The 19,613-nt window shown below is 43.3% G+C and overlaps 1 protein-coding gene across 1 annotated transcript in view; it reads right to left on the bottom strand.

The window, feature by feature from the left end:
* mcph1 (microcephalin 1) overlaps positions 1 to 19,613 on the bottom strand; it is a 334,501-nt gene that overhangs the window by 16,643 nt on the left and 298,245 nt on the right. Inside the window, exon 14 of the mRNA XM_078213236.1 lies at positions 11,368 to 11,605. Within this exon, the coding sequence (XP_078069362.1) occupies positions 11,368 to 11,605 (238 nt within the window). The remainder of the gene's footprint in view (positions 1 to 11,367; positions 11,606 to 19,613) is intronic.

Genomic DNA, 19,613 nt, shown 5'->3' on the forward strand with positions numbered 1-19,613 from the left:
CCCTGTGTCTCTGTGGGTTTCCCCTGGGTACTCCGGCTTCCTCCCACAGTCCAAAGATGTGCAGGTTAGGTGGATTGACCATGGTAAATGCATGGGGTTACGAGGATAGGGCGGAGGGGAGGGCCTCGGTAGGATGCTCTTTCGGAGAGTCAGTGCATACTCGATGGGCTGAATGACCTCTTTTTGCACTGTAGGGATTCAACGGTTCTATGGTTCTCAGACCCTGAGCCAAAGTGTATATTATATGGTGAAGCTCGACTGAATAGCAAGCTAAAACTATTTCTTCTCCTTGGAAACAAAACATGGACCCAAAGACAAACAACAAAATTTTTCGAGTAACCGCAGGCACAAGTAATGGCAAGCAAGACAACTCTGCGATCTGCTCCTGCTGATCAGAATATTAAGGTCCTTGAAGCCACATATTTAGTGAGTTATAGAGATGCAAAGTCAGGATCCTACAGACATAATAAGCACTATGTTTGGAGAGAAGCCCAAGAATTAATTCAGTCAGTGCCAATATCAAACAACAGTGTCACATTGAATTAATGAGATGGTCAATGATGTCCTAACTCAATTAGTGAACTGTGTGCCACTTGGCTCTAATATACAAATCGACAGATGTGGCAGTCTTAGCTCACCGTCTGGCTTACTATGATTCATTTACAATCATGCAGCACAGCAGACCATTTTGTTTTCCCAGCCACCCCTTACCAGAACAAGGCTGAGAAGATTTTCCAGACGCTGTTTTTTAAATTTGTTCATGGGATGTGGTTGTTGCTGGCAAGACAAAGATTTCTTGTCCATTACTACTTGCTCTTGAACTGTGCAACTTGCCAAGCTGAGGGCAGTGAGGAGTCATTCACATTGCCATGGGTCTGCAGTCACATATTGGCCAGCTCAGATAAAATGGCAGATTTCCTTCCCTGAAGAACATTAGTGAGTAAGAAGTCTCACAACACCAGGTTAAAGTCCAACCGGTTTATTTGGTAGCACAAGCCACAAGCTTTTGGAGCGCTGCTCCTTCATCAGGTGAGTGGGAGTTGTGTTCACAAACAGGGAACCCCTGTTTGTGAACACATCATGAACATTAGTGAGCCAGATGGGTTTTTGCAATAATTGATGATAGTTTCATGGTCATCACTACTGAGACCGGCTTTCAATTCCAGATTTTTAAAAATTAATTGAATTTATTAATTAATTGAAATTACATTTCACCAGCTGATAGGTACAGTGGAACAGTCACATGTATCAGAGCAGTTGATCCCAAAATGATGCAGGTACATGGCAGTGTACATAGGAAAAAACTCGCTGTTGAAAGCATGTCTACCAATCTGGACAGGTGGGGAGGGGCGAGGGGGTTGCTGGACAATGCTGTGAAGAATGGAAACTTTATAAAAGCATGACCCTTGAATTCCATAATACTTCCACTTCATGTAATGAGATGGATTGTGTGCATTTAAGTCTATGTTGCTCCACAAGGAGGTTCAACGGCTGTCACACAGCAAGGTCTTGGCACGTTTCTTTGAACTGCACTCTGGAGCCAAGTTATGATTGACTACTCATTTCCACACATTCACTGTCTGCGTGACACAGCTTGGCTGTCGCTACTGTTTCACTTATCAAATATCTTTTCTCATCTAACTGACTCTAAGAGCTGGGTGTAATCATCTTCAATGTCAAGGACAACACTGAGTTAATGATTTAAAAAAACACTTAACAACACTGAAATTCTTCCAAACAGGCATGAATTCTTGACAATGAATGAACGAGAGTGGCTGGATCGCTTTAAAATCAACATCAAGCAGTTTCTCACTGAATTGATGAGGCAATTGCGTAAGTACTTCCTCTCAAAGGAGAAATAAAACAGTTGGGTTTTCTGCAAGATTTGTCAACAAAAGAACAAGAGAACTTCCTGGAGATCTCAACTGATGATGGACTCAACACTGAGTTCCAATAAAGAGCAGCTGGCTGAATCCAAGCATGAGCAGAATTCCTTAAATTCTCAGACAGGGTTCTTCGGGTTTTGGTACCATTCGCTACAACTTACCTGTGTGAAAGTGGATTTTCATCACTCACTGGATTACAATCAGAATGCTGTCAGTGCCTTTATGTAAAAAACATGGTGGCTAGCAGTGGGCCAGGGACCCTGGTTCAATTCTGGCCTCGGATGACTGTTTGGAGTTTGCATGTTCTCCCCGTGATGACACGTCTGTGCCTTTAAGAAATGTATTTTAATCACGTTCTCTGCAGTTATTTTAAGCAGGCCTGGTTATTTTTGTTCTGATGCCATGTTGTCTGACCCAGTCTCCACTAATTGTTGCTGAAGCAATGTTATGGGCATCTTGTTTATTTTTAATCTGAAGTGTCCTGGGGTTTAATCTAATGAAGTGTCCTGGGGTTTTATAACCGTTTTGGAATTGTTGGTTGAAAAATGATTGACAGGTCAGGTGTCCTTGGACAGTTTTTTTTCATAAGAGAAATCCAAAGGTTTCACTTTCATTTTGGCAGAAGTTGTTTGGACTGCAGGCTGAAAGCAGTATTTTTGTCTCTCTCCCTGGTGATGGAAATTCTGCTGTCAATGGCTGGCAAGCTAGAAACTGGAGGCAAGTACTGTCTCTGTCTCTTGAGGGGTGCTGAACTTTCCAGGGCTGGAAAGCCTCAGCATTTAAATTCCATATTCAAAGGACTAATTCACAGCAGGTGTTGCAAAACTGCAAAATCCAGCATCACATGAGCATACTTGCTTTCTATGCTAAGCCTGGAACGGGGCATATATTTGGAGGGGTTGTTTGATTTGGAACAGTATATTTAGCTGTTAAGGTTTACACAATATCATGGTTGTGTTTTTGTAATTGGTGAAAATTATGCTAATTTTCTCATTATATGTCAACTGTGTTTGATAAAAGCTCCCCAGTGGGTCACTTGATTTGTACCTGGAGTGAAATCTTATGCTTACCTGTGCCAAATTCAAAGTGCAAAATTTATGGCCTATGCTGACTTCTTAGAACACCTTGAAGTTTCTGACTTGGATTATAGCACTGTGTCTGCGTAGGATTCCTCCGGGTGCTCCGATTTCCTCCCACAATCCAAAGGTGTGCAGGTTATGTGGACTGATCATGCTAAATTGCCCCTTAGTGTCAGGAGGATTAGCAGGGTAAATGCATGGGTTTACGAGGATAGGACTTGGGTGGGATTATTGTCAGTGCAAGCTCGATGGGCCAAATAGCCTCCTTCTGCACTGTGGGGATTCTCTGATTCTATGAACTCAAGCTATCCCTTATCACTGCAAACAATAGCTGCCAATTAATGTCCACTGAACAACCTCATTTGTCACATTGGTCCCTTGCTAAGTTCTATATGTGTATTATAATTTGCGCATTTGTGCAATGCTTGGGCATGAAAAGGGTTAAAATATTAAACTTGTTTGCTGGTAGGTACATTGGACATCTGGTAGACCTGGAAAAGGATGTGCAACAAGTAAAGTTTGGGGATCCTCATTCTTCACAATTGGCTGCTATGGGGATTAAAACCACTGTGAGCTCAATTTAACTTTATATCATTTAAAAAAATGATATAATGGGGTTGTGGATAGTCTGGAGGGATGTCAGAAGTTACAGAGGGACATAGATAGGATGCAAGACTGGGCGGAGAAGTGGCAGATGGACTTCAACTCAGATAAATGCGTAGTGGTCAAATGGGATGAAGGAGTACAATATTAAGGGAAAGACTCTTAGTACTGTAGAGGACCAGAAGGACCTTGGGTCCATAGGACTCTAAAATCGGCCCCGCAGGTGGAGGAGGTGGTTAAGAAGGCGTGTGGTGTGCTAGCCTTTATCAATCGAGAGATTGAGTTTAGGAGTCCGGGGATAACGATGCAGCTATATAAGACCCTCGTCAGACCCCACTTGGAGTACTGTGCTCAGTTCTGGTCGCCTCATTACAGGATGTGGAAATGATTGAAAGGGTGCAGAGGAGATTTACAAGGATGTTGCCTGTATTGAGTGGCATGCCTTATGAGGATAGGCTGAGGGAGCTCGGTCTTTTCTCCTTGGAGAGACGTAGGATGAGAGGAGACCTAATAGAGATATATAAGATGTTGAGAGGCATAGATCGGGTGGACTCTCAGACGCTTTTTCCCAGGATGGAAATGGCTGCTCTGAGAGGACACAGGTTTAAGGTGCTGGGGGGTAGGTACAGGGGAAATGTTAGGGGGAAGATTTTCACCCAGAGGGTAGTGGGCGAGTGGAATCGGCTGCTGTCAGTGGTGGTGGAGGCAAACTCAATAGGGTCTTTTAAGAGACTCCTGGATGAGTACATGGGACTTAATAGGATGGAGGGTTGTAGGTAGGCCTAGAAGGTAGGGACATGTTTGGCACAACTTGTGGAGCCGAAGGGCCTGTTTGTGCTGTAGTTTTTCTATGTTTCCAGGTTGATGTAAGCAACAGGGAATAGTGGTTTGTGGTTATATTGTTGGACTAATAATCCAGAGACTTGGATGAATGCTCAGGCAACAGGAGTTCACATCCCACTGCGGCAGCTGCGGAATTTCCATTCAATGAATTAAATACATTTGTAGCAAAAAGTTAGTCTCAGTAATGGTGACTTTGAAACTATCAAACTGTTGTAAATAATCCACCTGGTTCATGAATGTCCATCAGGGAAGGAAATCTGCTATATACAGTCTGGCCTCCACGTGACTCCAGGTCCACAATAATGTTGATGATTCTTAGCTTCCCTCTAAATTGGCCTTGCAAGCCTTTGAGATATATCGTGATGGCAAAAATTGTACAAGAATAAAACCAGACCGACTGTCTGGCATTGCCCTGGAAATGGAAACAACAAAGGCACACCTTGGCATAGTTGGCCATATGAAGTCCTCCTCACCAGCATCTGGACACTTTGCCAAAATTAGGAGAGCTGTCCCACAGAGTAGCCTGACATAATAATGCTCACAAAATTATTTCTTTCAGCTAACACTTCAGGTTCCTCCATTCTCAACTGTGGTTATGTGCTGCCCCACGACCAGAACAGACTCAGCAGAGGCAACCCAACAGTGATACAAAGTTGGGAAGGGATGGCGCTGGGAGTCCCTAACATTGACACAACGGGCAAGATTCTCTGGCCTCCCTGCGGCGTATTTCTTGGCGGCAGAAGGCGGCGTGCCGTTGTTTGGTGGATCTTCTGGTCCCGCAATGTTTACCATCCACAGGATTCACTTCAGCAACTTGCCAAGACTCCTTCAACAACATCATCCAAACTTGTGACCACTACCATTGAGAAGAACAAGGTAATCAGGAGCATGGAAACACACTACCACTTGCAAGTTCTCCTCCAAGTCACACACCATCATGACTTGAGATACTTGCTGCTCCTTCACTGTTGCTAGGTCAAAAGCCTGGAACTTGCTTCCTAACAGCACTGTAGATGTATCTCTACCATGGTTCAAGAAAACAGCTCACCACCACCTTCTCAAGGACAGATTAGCGATGGATAATAAATGGTGGCTTTGCCAATGATCATAGAATCCTTACAGTACAGAAGGAGACCATTCGACCCATCAAGTTTGCACCAGCTCTCCAACAGAGCATCCTAAACAGGCCGTAACCACATAACCCATGTGTTTACCCTACTAATCCCCTAACCGACATATCTTTGGACACTAAGGGGCAATTTACCATGGCTGATCCCTAGCGCTATGAGGCAGTAGTGCTAAGTACTGACACTCACATCCTTTGAACAAACAGCATAAAAACTGAAATCCATCTGTGGGTTTGAAGGTCAAAAATGTCAAATATTGATTCTTGTACCATACACTAGTAACCTGGGTGGCTAAGAGCATCCACACATGGATATCAGACAGCATTAGCTGGAGATCAATCTGGTTTTCATCCACGTTTCTTTTTGTTATCAAGCAAACAAAGTCACTGAGATGAGAAATGAAAGTTCAGGTTTTTGAAGGCATTATCAAAGCACTCATTTTTTTCTTCTTTGGGTGATGGAGGTGCAACATTATTACATCATGTCTAAAGCTCAGCTAGTTCTTACCTCTAAATTTTATTGCACAACCATCTAATAACTAGAATGTAACAAAATGTGAAAAGAACAGCATTGCTCTCGATCTCGGCGCTGAGGACCTGGTGGAACTGGATTCTTTAATTAAAAGATGCTTCCTTTTAACCTCGCCACTATGGCAATTGTCCACAAATCGTACCTGACATTTGTGACACATCAGAGATACCTGCATCATTTGTGTTGGTTTGCTTTCAAGTTCAATCACAATCCAAAAGGAAAGCTGATGATGGCATAATACATATGCTGATCAGGAACATCATCATCATCAGCTGAAGTACTAAATACTCATATTTAACATTTGAACCATATAGTAAAATTACAATGCCTGTACATGGATATCAGTGGAGAAACAACTGGCTTTGGCTATGATTTCTCTTAGACTGAATAGTTGTCAATACTCTGGGAGTCTGGACTCACAGCTGAAGAAAGACCAATTGGAAAAGGTATCAATGCCCTTGAAGCATATTCCTCCAGAATGCTGTGCTTCAGTAAGAGGGAAATTTAAAAAAAATAGAAAAATACTTGGCAACAGTGGGATGCAGGGGAAAAAAATTCCAACTTGTGAAACATAAAGTCCCAAGCATTCTTCCCAGCATAGCTCGGTGAATTACTTTCTCTTATCCCACAGCTGCTTGGATGCCTCCTCCACATTTAATTCCCGGACTTCTGACTGCTACCTCTCTTCAGTCTTTTTTTTTAGCTCTCTCAGTTATAGACTTCCCTTCAGCTTCTTCCCCAGACAATTTCTCCTTGGATTCTTTCCCCTCTTTTGGCTCGATTGGCATGCATTCATCTGCATGAATGTATCTCGGCATTTTGCATTTTCCCACTCCCCCCTCCTTGGAGGAGTAAGATAAAAAAAGGAAGTAGAAAAAGCAAGAAAAAGGAAAACGTAGCGGAAAGCAGGAAGAGGAAAAGTACAATGAAGGTGACCCATGAATAAAGAAGAAAAATATTTGAAAAGCAAACAAGAACATGGAAAAATGTTCAGAGAAGGAGAGGACAGGAAAAATGGAGAAAGGGAATATATACATATATATTTACACATAGATTTTATATGTCCTCTCTGGCTCCTCTAATTTATAATTTGGCCACTCTAAATAGATTCACTATTTCTCAATAGACAGGCAGATGTGACAATCTAATTAATAACCAAATTCAAATGTCATCATCACATTACATAAACATTGGGTGGGATTTTCCAGCTGGTCCTAAGACCATAAGACCATAAGACATAGGAGCGGAAGTAAGGCCATTCGGCCCATCGAGTCCACTCCACCATTCAATCATGGTTGATTTCAACTCCATTTACCCGCTCTCTCCCCATAGCCCTTAATTCCTATAAGAGACCTGGTGATGACCCCTCACTGAATGTTCCCCGGCGGCGGAGGGTATGAACAATAGGAACAATGTTGATAGCGGTGAGATGGTAAGATCCCGCCGCCGACCAAAGGAGAGCCGCCTCCACCACTGCAAAACACGCCACTGAAGCTGGGGAGGCGTGGCGGAAAATCCCACTGATAGTGGACTGTTTTCTACTGTCCAAAATGGCTGTCACTATCAGAATGGCCTAACTCAGAATTCCATGCTCCTCACACTGCAGAACATAATTTTTTTAAAAATCATAGCAGAAGTGAGCTCAAAGCTCAAACCAAATATTGGATGACAACATATTGCAACAATTTTGAGACTTGGTTGGATGACAATTTTGGACTCAATCCCAGATATCAATTATTACACACAAAAGATGTACTACACAGTATATAAACTAGTAAGTACGATAGAAGCAGCCACAGTGTTTAAATATCACCTAAATACTTGAATCCTCAAGTCTCAGGTATAACACATTTATGCTATCTCAACATTGCACAGAATGTGAGAATTGGAAGTTAATATTACTTTAAAGGATGACAATTGGCCAATGAACTCATGGACATCCATTTTGGAATGTGCATGCAATTAGAACCACTGGAAAAGACAGAGTTCTTGCCATGTTTTTTTTAACCACTTGAACTGAATTTCTGGGTAATGAAAGTTCATTTATTAACAATAAAATGATGACCATTAATTACACTGCTCCAAGATGTGACTTATATTTCTTCATTGTAACACATTAGCTCATCGCAATGAATTTGTAACCTGTCTCGTCACTTGTATTTCTCCTAATAATCTATTGCCAACCATGGCTCGTGTGATTTTAAAATCTATGGCTGCTGGTAGAAGTAGGTGCTCTGGACTGCAGCACAATTCTATCACCAATGCTTAGATCTGTAGATTTAAGACAAAGCACAAACCAGTCTTTCTAGCTTTATAAGCACTCATTTCTTCTGATAAGATCCGTTTGTTGAACTTTGCATAAAATAGAAGTCGGAGGTATTTAGGCTGTAATTATGCTACAACTTCTGTGAAACTTCAACGGCTTGTCAAGGCAAAGCAGTCACGTAATTTGGGAATTAAATTCCAATTTAATTCCTGCGCACATTGAAGCCAAGAGGAGTGAGACCAGCAGCAGTAGATAAACTTCCACCGTACACCTCCCATCTCCCATCTGATGTTTTCAAGTATTCAGGCTATCTATCTGCTGCATCTATTAAATTTTATAAAGTTTGTTGTGGAATCTTTTTTAATGGCTTGACTGGAGTAACTTTCTTGCTGACATCAAAAATGAAGGGCTTTAGAACTGATTTTCAAGCATCCATGCGAGCCAGTGCAATTCTCCTCGTCTCAGAGTTTAAATGACACACAGCCATGGTATAACTGAGGACTGCCAGCCCCACCATCTATATCAATTACACAGAGGCCAGATAAAAGCAACCAAAGAAATTGGAGCAATCTTGAGCCCACACTCGCCATCTGTGCGAATGTTAGTGAGGGCTCAAGATCCCGCTGGCGAGATCACGATCTTGGATCTTCCCTGCTCCTCGGTAGTGAAGCAGGGTTCATGCCTAGAATGGGTTTGAATTGATTTACATGCTTTCAAATAAATGTCAATACGATTAACACGCCCTCTCCCCTCCCGTCAGATATTGGTTTACAACAGGTTCGCCCAGATGTGAACCTGTCCTGGGGATCCCCCAGGGGTGATAAGTTGAGTATAGCACCTGGGGGAGAGAGACATGGCCAGGCAATGCACCCTGGCACTGCTCCTTGACACAGACTAGCACTGCCAGGTTGGCAGCATGCCCATGCCAATCAGGCAGTGCTAACCTGGCAATGCCAACCTGGCAATGCCAAAGGACTGACCCTCGTGAGGACCTCAGGGGGAGGAGGAGGGGATGGAAATTGTTTCTTTTTTAACATGGGGCTGGCCAGGAGCAGTTGGAGGAGATGCCGGTGGTGGCTGTTTGGAGCAGTGTAATTAATGGTCATCATTGTATTATTTGGGAGGGGTGTGGGGTGATGTTCAGGAGAGGGGGAGGGGGGTGATGATTGGGCGGGGCTTGGGTGGGGAGAGAAGTGCCGACTTTGAGTAAGAGTGGGGAGGGGAGTCCCTGAGACCTCCATGGTGGGCTGGGGAGTGGTGGGGGTAGGGGGAGGGGAGAGAGGGAAAGAGAGAGATTTATTCCTGTTATGATCAGGGCACGCTTTAAAGATGCCGCCCCAATCTCTGTGCAGCTGGGCTTTGCCGGCAAGTTGAGGCCCTGTCACCTGCAAGACAATGTGAAACACATTCCCATGACTTTCTTTGGCAAAGTGTCGTAAGATCTGGAGAGAAAATCAATGTGTTTCTCCGGAGAGAGGTTTTCTCGCCGGAAACAACACTGCCATTTTCTGGTAAGATTCTCCCAATGTTAATATAGAAACATAGAAACCCTACAGTGCAGAAGGAGGCCATTCGGCCCATCGAGTCTGCACCGACCACAATCCCACCCAGGCCCTACCCCCACATATTTTTACCCGCTAATCCCTCTAACCTATGCATCCCAGGACTCTAAGGGACAATTTTTACCTGGCCAATCAACCTAACCTGCACATCTTTGGACTGTGGGAGGAAACCGGAGCGCCCGGAGGAAACCCACGCAGACACGAGGAGAATGTGCAAACTCCACACAGACAGTGACCCGAGCCGGGAATCGAACCCGGGACCCTGGAGCTGTGAAGCAGCAGTGCTAACCACTGTGCTACCGTGCCGCCCATATATGCTGAAAGGAAGCGGTTCTAAAATGTCTAATGTTAACTGCGTTTCTCACATTTGAAGTTTATTTTCTTGGAAACTGGTCAGATAATTCCAACTTCAGCTACTTTAACAAGGACTGTCCCTCTGTCAGGATGTCAGCCAGGACTGCTAACTGATGATTCCACAGTAGTCAGCATCATTCTTCTGACAATGAAGAAGCCCATGCCGGCAAGACATGGGCAGCAACCAAATATGGGTTTACAAGAGTTCGGTAACATTGTGCCAATAAAGAGACAGGCAGTGATCATTTCTAATAAGAGAAAGCTTAACCACTTCACTCTGATCTTCAACAGCCTGGCCACTGCTGAATTCTAAATAAGCCACATCTTTGGGGTTACCATTGACGAGAGATCTAATCAGATCATTTACACTCGGACCATGATGACAAGAACAGGCTGCATTGTATGATTGTTTAATTGCTCTGCACCTTCTGCAAGGTTCAAGTCAGGAGTGTGATGGAATACTCACCTTTCATCTGTATGATGCAATCATAACAACACATAAGAAACTTATTATCCAGGGAAAAAAAACAGTCAACTTGATCAATGCCCCACGACTGAACTCAATCACCTCCTCCTGCAAAACTGGTGTCCACCATATGACAATATGTACACACTTTAGGATGTATTGCAGGATCTTATCCTTTCACAAGATGTGTGTTGCTGGCAAGGCCAGCATTTATTACTCATCACTAATTGCTCTTCAGCCCACCCCTGATTCAGCATCACAAGAAGGTCAAGGGCAGCAAATCATCGTGATATCATCACTTCCATGTTTCTTCTCAAACAGGACTCTTCTGACTTAGGCACTTATTGCTAGTTCTTCATCAGCACTCTTTCAAAGTTCTGGCATTCTACACAACACCGCTGTGGGGAACACTACCATTAAAGTGTTTCAAGGAGAAAGTTTAGCACTATTTTTTCAGAGCAACCAGAGATACAATAAATACAGCCTTGCCCGCATCTGGAGAACAAATATAAAAAAGCTTGCAAGTTTGTATCCTCATTGAATATACTGATTTTTTAAGAATGGGGAAAGACCATTAGGTCGAACACGTTCTGCTCTTTTAACTGATCAACATGCCAGTGGAGGAGTTTTGCAGTTGGCTGCGCACTTACCCAGGATCCAATTTTCTGATAAGTGTTGACTTCCAGGGGGCCTCTTTCCGTTGTACTGTCCAATACAAATCCCAGCTTTGCGTAAGGTTTTGCATGCCTTTCCCCCACACAACTCCACCAGCTTCTTGAGCATGGACATCGGTGGTTCACTTTTGGGTGAAATGAAGATCAAAGGCTGATTTGCAAATAAGTCCTGCTGGTAGGCTCCTATTGTCGACTGCTTTTCGAGTCTGCAGATCTGTTTAGTGAGGGGAAAATTATTTTTAAAATTTCCACTGTGCAACATTTAGCATCGAAAAGAGTTTACAGTTAACTCAATTGCAATTTATAAAATGCATAATCGAAGATCCAACTTGTGAAAAGTCACCAAGTCAATGAAACCGCAACAATCTTGGCCTAATTTATATTGTTACAACTGACCTAAAAGGCAAGGCATTGCAGACTAATTCCAATGGCAACTTCGGATCAAAGCGTACCACAATCAATTTCAATTATTTTCTATTCGAGTCTGGGGATACAGGACAGGGGGTTGGACACAGTTTTAAGTTCACGATCTTGCATCCAGGATCATTTTTGATTCTCATGCCAACTTTGGAAATGTTGGAACAATTATCTCCTGTTGCTTACCACCCGGCTTCTTCACCCAGGTTTTTGAATGGCTGTGTCACATCCAGAAAGATTTTACATTTCCACTCAATAGGAGGAGTCTGTTTTTCCCAAGTGGAACTGAATATGAAAGCAATATGAGGCTATCAGTCACATGAAAAAAGTTTGTTCATTAAAGACAAATGAGTATCTCCTGAACTCCAGCTATAACACAAAGTGCAGAATGTGTGATCTGCATCTGAAGTGGGACTAGAGGCAGGGAAGCTGGACACTTGGCATTCAAAGGTAACATCCCTGTTGGCAGGTATGTTCCCACTTCTGGGCCATTTTAAATGTGGATGGTTGAAGGCTACCCGCCCAAAGTGGTGGATAACCAGATAAAGCATTTAAAAATCTTATTTAGAGCACTGTGGATATGCTGACTGGACCACCTAGGATTTCAGTTATTCATTTGGATTGGATGAACTGGCAAAGTTAGCATGGAGGATGAGTTCATATAGTGCACAAAGAACAATACAGCACAGAAACAGGCCCTTCGGCCCTCCAAGCCCGCGCCGCTCCCTGGTCCAAACTAGACCATTCTTTTGTATCCCTCCATTCCCACCCCGTTCATGTGGCTATCTAGATAAGTCTTAAACGTTCCCAGTGTGTCCGCCTCCACCACCTTGCCCAGCAGCGCATTCCAGGCCCCCACCACCCTCTGTGTAAAATACGTCCTTCTGATATCCGTGTTAAACCTCCCCCCCTCACCTTGAACCTATGACCCCTCGTGAACGTCACCACCGACCTGGGAAAATGCTTCCCACCGTTCACCCTATCTATGCCTTTCATAATTTTATACACCTCTATTAGGTCACCCCTCATCCTCCGTCTTTCCAGTGAGAACAACCCCAGTTTACCCAATCTCGCCTCATAACTAAGCCCTTCCATACCAGGCAATATCCTGGTAAACCTCCTCTGCACTCTCTCCAAAGCCTCCACGTCCTTCTGGTAGTGTGGCGACCAGAACTGGGCGCAGTATTCCAAATGCGGCCGAACCAACGTTCTATACAACTGCAACATCAGACCCCAACTTTTATACTCTATGTCCCGTCCTATAAAGGCAAGCATGCCATATGCCTCCTTCACTACCTTCTCCACTTGTGACGTCACCTTCAAGGATCTGTGGACTTGTACACCCAGGTCCCTCTGCGTATCTACACCCTTTATGGTTCTGCCATTTATCGTATAGCTCCCCCCTACGTTAGTTCTACCAAAATGCATCACTTCGCATTTATCCGGATTGAACTCCATCTGCCATTTCTTTGCCCAAATTTCCAGCCTATCTATATCCTTCTGTAGCCTCTGACACACATTCTGTAGCACATTCAGGGCAGACTCTGGAAACAATACATCTGGGACCAACCAGGGAACAAGCTATTTTAGACCTGGGAATATGCAATGACACAGGATTACGAAATGAATTTATAGTGAAGTATACTCTTATTCAAGGTGATTTTCACATGATAGAAGTTCACATTCAGTTTCAGGATGAGAAACATAGGCCGGGATTTTGCCAAAAACATTCTAAGTGCTGAATTCGCGTAAAAACGGGAGTAACTCCCGCTGTTTTTTTCAGCGGGATTTTCAAAATGTATCTCCCACACTCTGACCACTGCAGAGTGCCTCAGGGGGATTCACGCTGAAATTCAGTGGGTGGAGCCTATTCCCAATGGAGAGGTTGGCAGCATAGCATTGAGCTTCGATTTGTCATAGCGGAGATTGACGCATGAGCAGTAGCTCCGCACTGCTGACCTCCCGGATGTCCCTGACCTAGAGCAGCACAGCGGGCTGGGAGAATCGCTCCCATAGTGTGATGAACTCAAATAATCGCAATTACAAGGATATAAAGACAGTTGGCTAAAATGGAGTGGGAAAATATGTTAAAAGGTAAGATGAAAGAGAACCAGTGACAGACATTTAAGGAGATATTTCATAACTCTTAATAAAGATATAGTCCATTGAGAAAGACTCCATGAAAAGGATGAACCATCCACGGGTATTAAGAAAGATGAGGATAGTGTCAAATTGGAATAGAAGATGTATAATGCTGCAAAGATTAATGATATGCCAGAAAATTGGGAACATTTTAGAAATCAGCAAAGGAACATTAAAAATAAGAGGGAGAAATTGAAATGTGAGAGAAACCTCACAAGAAACAAACTTGGCAAGAAAAACAGACAGTAAAAGCTTCTACAAGTTGATAAAAAGGAAAGAGTAGCTAAAATGAGTGTTGGTCCCTTTGAGGGTTAGGTTGGGGAATTAATAATGAGAAACAAGGAAATGGCAGAGAATTTGAACAAGTATTCTGCATTTGTCTCCTTAGAAGAAGAAATTTAAGCATCTCAAGAATAGTAAAAATGCAGGGGGTAAAGGGAGGGAGGAACTTAAAACTATTATTAAAGAAAAAATACCACAAAAACTAATGCACTAAAGGCTGACAAGTTCCCTCGCCCTGGTGGCCTGCTTTCTGAGTCTTAAAAGAAGTGGCTGGAGAAACTGTGGATGCATTGGTCACTGTGGATGATTGGCTGACTCAAGTTGGAAGGGGTGGGATGGCAGAAGAGTTCTTAGAATGCTGTCGGGATAGTTACCTTGAACAGTATGTTACAGAACCGATGAGGGAACAAGTTATCTTAGATCTGGCAATGTGTAACGAGGTAGGTAGAATTAAGGATGTTCTTGTGAAGGACCCCCTTGGGTCAAGTGATCACAATATGGTCGAATTTCTGGTACAAATGGAAGAGGAGAAAGTAGGGTCCCATACCAGTGTCCTCTGTTTGAACAGAGGGAAGTACGATAGATAGGATGAGGGCTGAATTGGCTAAGGTGGACTGGGAGAGCAGACTGGTAGGTAGGACAGCTGAGGAACAATGGAGGATTTTTAAGGAGATCCTTTTCAGTACTCAGCAACAATATATTCCGGTGATAAAGAAGGACTGTAAGAAAAGGGATAACCAGCCGTGGATAATGAAGGAAATTAAGGAGAGTATTAAATTAAAGACCGATGCGTACCGAGTGGCCAAAAATAGTGGAGAATCGGAAGATTGGGAAAACTTTAAGAAACAACAAAGAACGACTAAGAAAGCGATAAAGAAAGGAAAGATAGGTTATGAAGCTAGGCTAGCTCTAAATATAAAAAATGATAGTAAAAGCTTTTACAAATATATAAAAAGGAATCGAGTGGCAAGAGTGAATATTGGACCCTTGGAGGACGAGAGGGGGGATTTAATAGTGGGAAATGAGGTAATGGCTGAAACTTTAAATAAGTTTTTTGTGTCGGTCTTCACGGTGGAAGACACAAATAGTTTACCGAATATTAACGATAGAGGGTTGGCAGGAGGAGAGGTACTCAATACAATTAATGTTACCAGGGAGGCAGTGCTTGGTAGACTAATGGGACTGAAGGTGGACAAGTCCCCGGGCCCGGATGGAATGCATCCCAGGGTACTGAAAGAAATGTCAGAGGTAATAGCGGATGCGTTAGTGGTTATTTATCAAAATTCGTTGGATTCTGGGGTAATGCCGGCGGATTGGAAAACGGCTAATGTTACGCCGCTGTTTAAAAAAGGAAATAGATAAAAGGCGGGTAACTACAGGCCGGTTAGCTTAACGTCTGTAGTTGGGAAAATGCTGGAATCCTTCATTAAAGAAGAAATAGCAGGCCATCTGGATAAGAATGGTTCGATTAAGCAGACGCAGCATGGATTCATGAGGGGAAAGTCGTGCTTGACGAACTTGTTGGATTTTTATGAAGATGTGACTAGTGCGGTTGACGGAGGGGAACCGGTGGATGCGGTGTTTTTGGATTTCCAAAAGGCGTTTGATAAGGTGCCTCACAAAAGGTTGCTGAAGAAGATTGGGTCACACGGAGTTGGGGGTAGGGGTTAGCGTGGATTGGGGATTGGCTATCCGACAGGAGGCAGAGAGTCGGAATAAATGGGTGGTTTTCTGGTTGGCAGATGGTAACTAGTGGTGTGCCGCAGGGATCGGTACTGGGGCTTCAACTATTTACCATTTATATAGACGATCTGGAGGGGGGGACTGAGTGTAGGGTAACAAAGTTTGCAGACGACACAAAGATAAGTGGAAAAGTGAATCGTGTGGAGGGCGTAGAAGGTCTGCAGAGAGATTTGGACAGGCTGAGTGAGTGGGCGAGGATCTGGCAGATGGAGTATAACATTGACAAATGCGAGGTTATTCACTTTGGAGGAAATAATAGCAAATTGGATTATTATCTAAATGGAAAAAAATTACAACATGCTACTGTGCAAAGGGACCTGGGGGTCCTTGTGCATGAGACGCAAAAACCCAGTCTACAGGTGCAACAGGTGATCAAGAAGGCAAATGGGATGTTGGCCTATATCGCAAGGGGGATAGAATATAAAAGCAGAGATGTCTTGCTGCATCTGTACAGGGCATTGGTGAGGCCGCAGCTGGAATACTGTGTGCAGTATTGGTCCCCTTATTTGCGGAAGGATATATTGGCCTCGGAGGGAGTGCAGAGAAGGTTCAGCAGGTTGATACCAGAGATGAGGGGTGTTGATTATGAGGAGAGACTGAGCAGATTGGGTTTGTACTCGCTGGAATTTAGAAGGCTGAGGGGGGATCTTATAGAGACCTATAAGATAATGAAGGGGCTGGATAGGGTAGAGGTGGAGAGATTCTTTCCACTTAGAAAGGAAACTAGAACTAGAGGGTACAGCCTCAAAATATAGGGGGGTCAGTTTAGGACAGAGTCGAGGAGGAACTTCTTCTCTCAGAGGGTGGTGAATCTCTGGAATTCTCTGCCCACTGAAGTGGTGGAGGATACCTCGTTGAATATGTTTAAATCACGGATAGTTGGATTCCTGATCGGTAAGGGAATTAGGGGTTATAGGGATCAGGCGGGTAAGTGGAACTGATCCACTTCAGATCAGCCATGGTCTTATTGAATGGCAGGGCAGGCTCGAGGGGCTAGATGGCCTACTCCTGCTCCTATTGCTTATGTTCTTATGTTCTAATCTTCCAAAGCTCCCTAGATTCGGGAAAGGTTCAAGCTGATTGGAAAGCTACAAATATAACATTATTTAAAATGGAGGGAAACAGCAAACAAAAGACTACAGGCCAGTTATCCTAACATCTGTCACTGGGAAAATGCTGGAATTCATTATTAAGCAGGTAGTAGTGGGACATTTAGAAAATCAAAATATAATCAAGCAGGGTCCATATGGTTTTGTGAAAGGAAAATCATATTTGACAAAATTATTAAAGTTCTTTGCAGATGGAAGAAGCAGTGTTGAAAAAGTGGTATCAATTTGTTTTAGTGTAACTCCACACCCACATTTATTTTTACACTTTGGGGAATAGTAGGGGAAAGTGGTGGAAGGATTCCTGAGCCGATTATCAGCCCGTTGAACTGCATGGAATGCTCTTTCTATGGCCAACATGTCCTAGTGTTGGGCTCGAACTTGGAGCTTCTGATCCAGCATCAGGGGTGTTAGCACTGAACCACAGGGTTTCCTGGGATTTCAGTAATTGTAATATATTTGGATTTTCAAAGGGCACTCAATAAGGTGCCATGTCACAAGATAAGAACTTCTGGTGTTGGAGGTAATATGTTAGAATGGATAGTGAGCGTCTGAACAGAAAATAAAGAGTCAAGATAATTGGAGCATTTTCAGGTTGGCAAATTGTAACCGAGTATCACAGGGTTAAGTGCTGGGGTCTCAATTATATATGATCTACGTTAAGGACTTGTATGAAGGGCTTGAGTGTAATGTAACCAAATTTGCTGATGATACAAAGATAGGTATGAAAACAAGCTGTGAGGAGGATACAAAGAATCTGCACAGGGATATAGATAGATTAATTGACACATTAAAAATTTGACAACTGGAGTGTAATGTGGGAAAATACGAGGTTGTCCACTTAAACAGGAATAGAAAAGCGAAATATTATTAAAATGGAAAGAGACTGCAGAATACTGATATCCTTGTACATGAATCACAAAAGTTAGCATGGAGATATGGCAAGTATTGGGAAGGCAAACGGAGTGGAGTATAAAAATAGGGACATCTTACTACAACTGTACAAAACATTGGTGAGACCAAACCTAGGCTCTGCATATGGTCTTTTTAAGTACAGTTATACTTGCATTGGAAGTAGTTTATATAAGGTTCACTAAAATGATTCTTGGGATGAAGGGGTTACCTTTTGAGAAATAGAGTCATAGAGTCATAAAGGTTTATAGCATGGAAACAGGCCCCTCGGCCCAACTTGTCCATGCCACCTTTTTGTTTAACGACTAAGCGAGTCCCAATTGCCCATGTTTGGCCCATGTCCCTCTATAGCCATCTTACTCATGTAACTATCTGAATGCTTTTTAAAAGACAAAATTGTACCTGCCTCTACTACTACCTCTAGCAGCTTGTTCCAGACACTCACCACCCTTTGTGTGAAAAAATTGCCCCTCTGGACCCTTTTGTACCTCTCCCCTCTCACCTTAAACCTATGCCCTCTAGTTTTAGACTCCCCTACCTTTGGGAAAAGATATTGACTATCTCGCTGATCGATGCCCCTCATTATTTTATAGACCTCTATAAGATCACCCCTAAGCCTCCTACGTTCCAGAGAAAAATGTCCTAGTCTATCCAGCCTCTCCTTATAACTCAAACCAACAAGTCCTGGTAGCATCCTAGTAAATCTTTTCTGCATTCTTTCTAGTTTAATAATACCCTTTCTATAATAGGATGACCAGAACTGTACACAGTATTCCAAGTGTGGCCTTACCAATGTCTTGTGCAACTTCAGCAAGACATCCCAATTCCTGTATTCAATGTTCTGACCAATGAAACCAAGCATGTCGAATGCCTTCTTCACCACCCTGTCCATCCACTTTCAATGAGCTACGAACACGTACCCCGAGATCTCTTTGATTTATAACTCTCCCCAACGCCCTACCATTAACTGAGTAAGTCCTGCCCTGGTTCAATCTACCAAAATGCAAGACCTCACATTTATCTAAATTAAATTCCATCTGCCATTCGTCAGCCCACTGGCCCAATTGACCAGGATCCTGCTGCAATCCTAGATGACCTTCTTCACTGTCCACTATGCCACCAACCTTGGTGTCATCTGCAAACTTACTGACCATGCCTCTTAAATTCTCATCCAAATCATTAATATAAATGACAAATAACAGTGGACCCAACACCAATCCCTGAGGCACACCGCTGATCACAGGCCTCTAGTTTGAAAAACAACCCTCGACAACCACCTGTCATCTTCTGTCATCAAGCCAATTTTGTATGCCTTAGGCTACCTCACCCTGGATCCCGTGAAATTTAATCTTATGCAACAACCTACCACGCAGTACCTTGTCAAAGGCCTTACTAAAGCCCATGTCGACAACATCAACTTGAACTGCCCTCATCTACCTTCTTGGTTATCCCTTCAAGAAACTCAATCAAATTCGTGAGAAATGATTTTCCACCCACAAAGCCATGCTAACTATCCCTAATCAGTCCCTGCCTCTCCAAGTGCCTGCAGATCCTGTCTCTCAGAATATCTTACCCACTACAGGTGTGAGGCTCACCGGCCTGTAGTTCCCAGGTTTTTCC

The sequence above is a fragment of the Mustelus asterias genome, chromosome 5, assembly GCF_964213995.1.
Source record: "Mustelus asterias chromosome 5, sMusAst1.hap1.1, whole genome shotgun sequence".
NCBI lineage: Eukaryota > Metazoa > Chordata > Chondrichthyes > Carcharhiniformes > Triakidae > Mustelus > Mustelus asterias.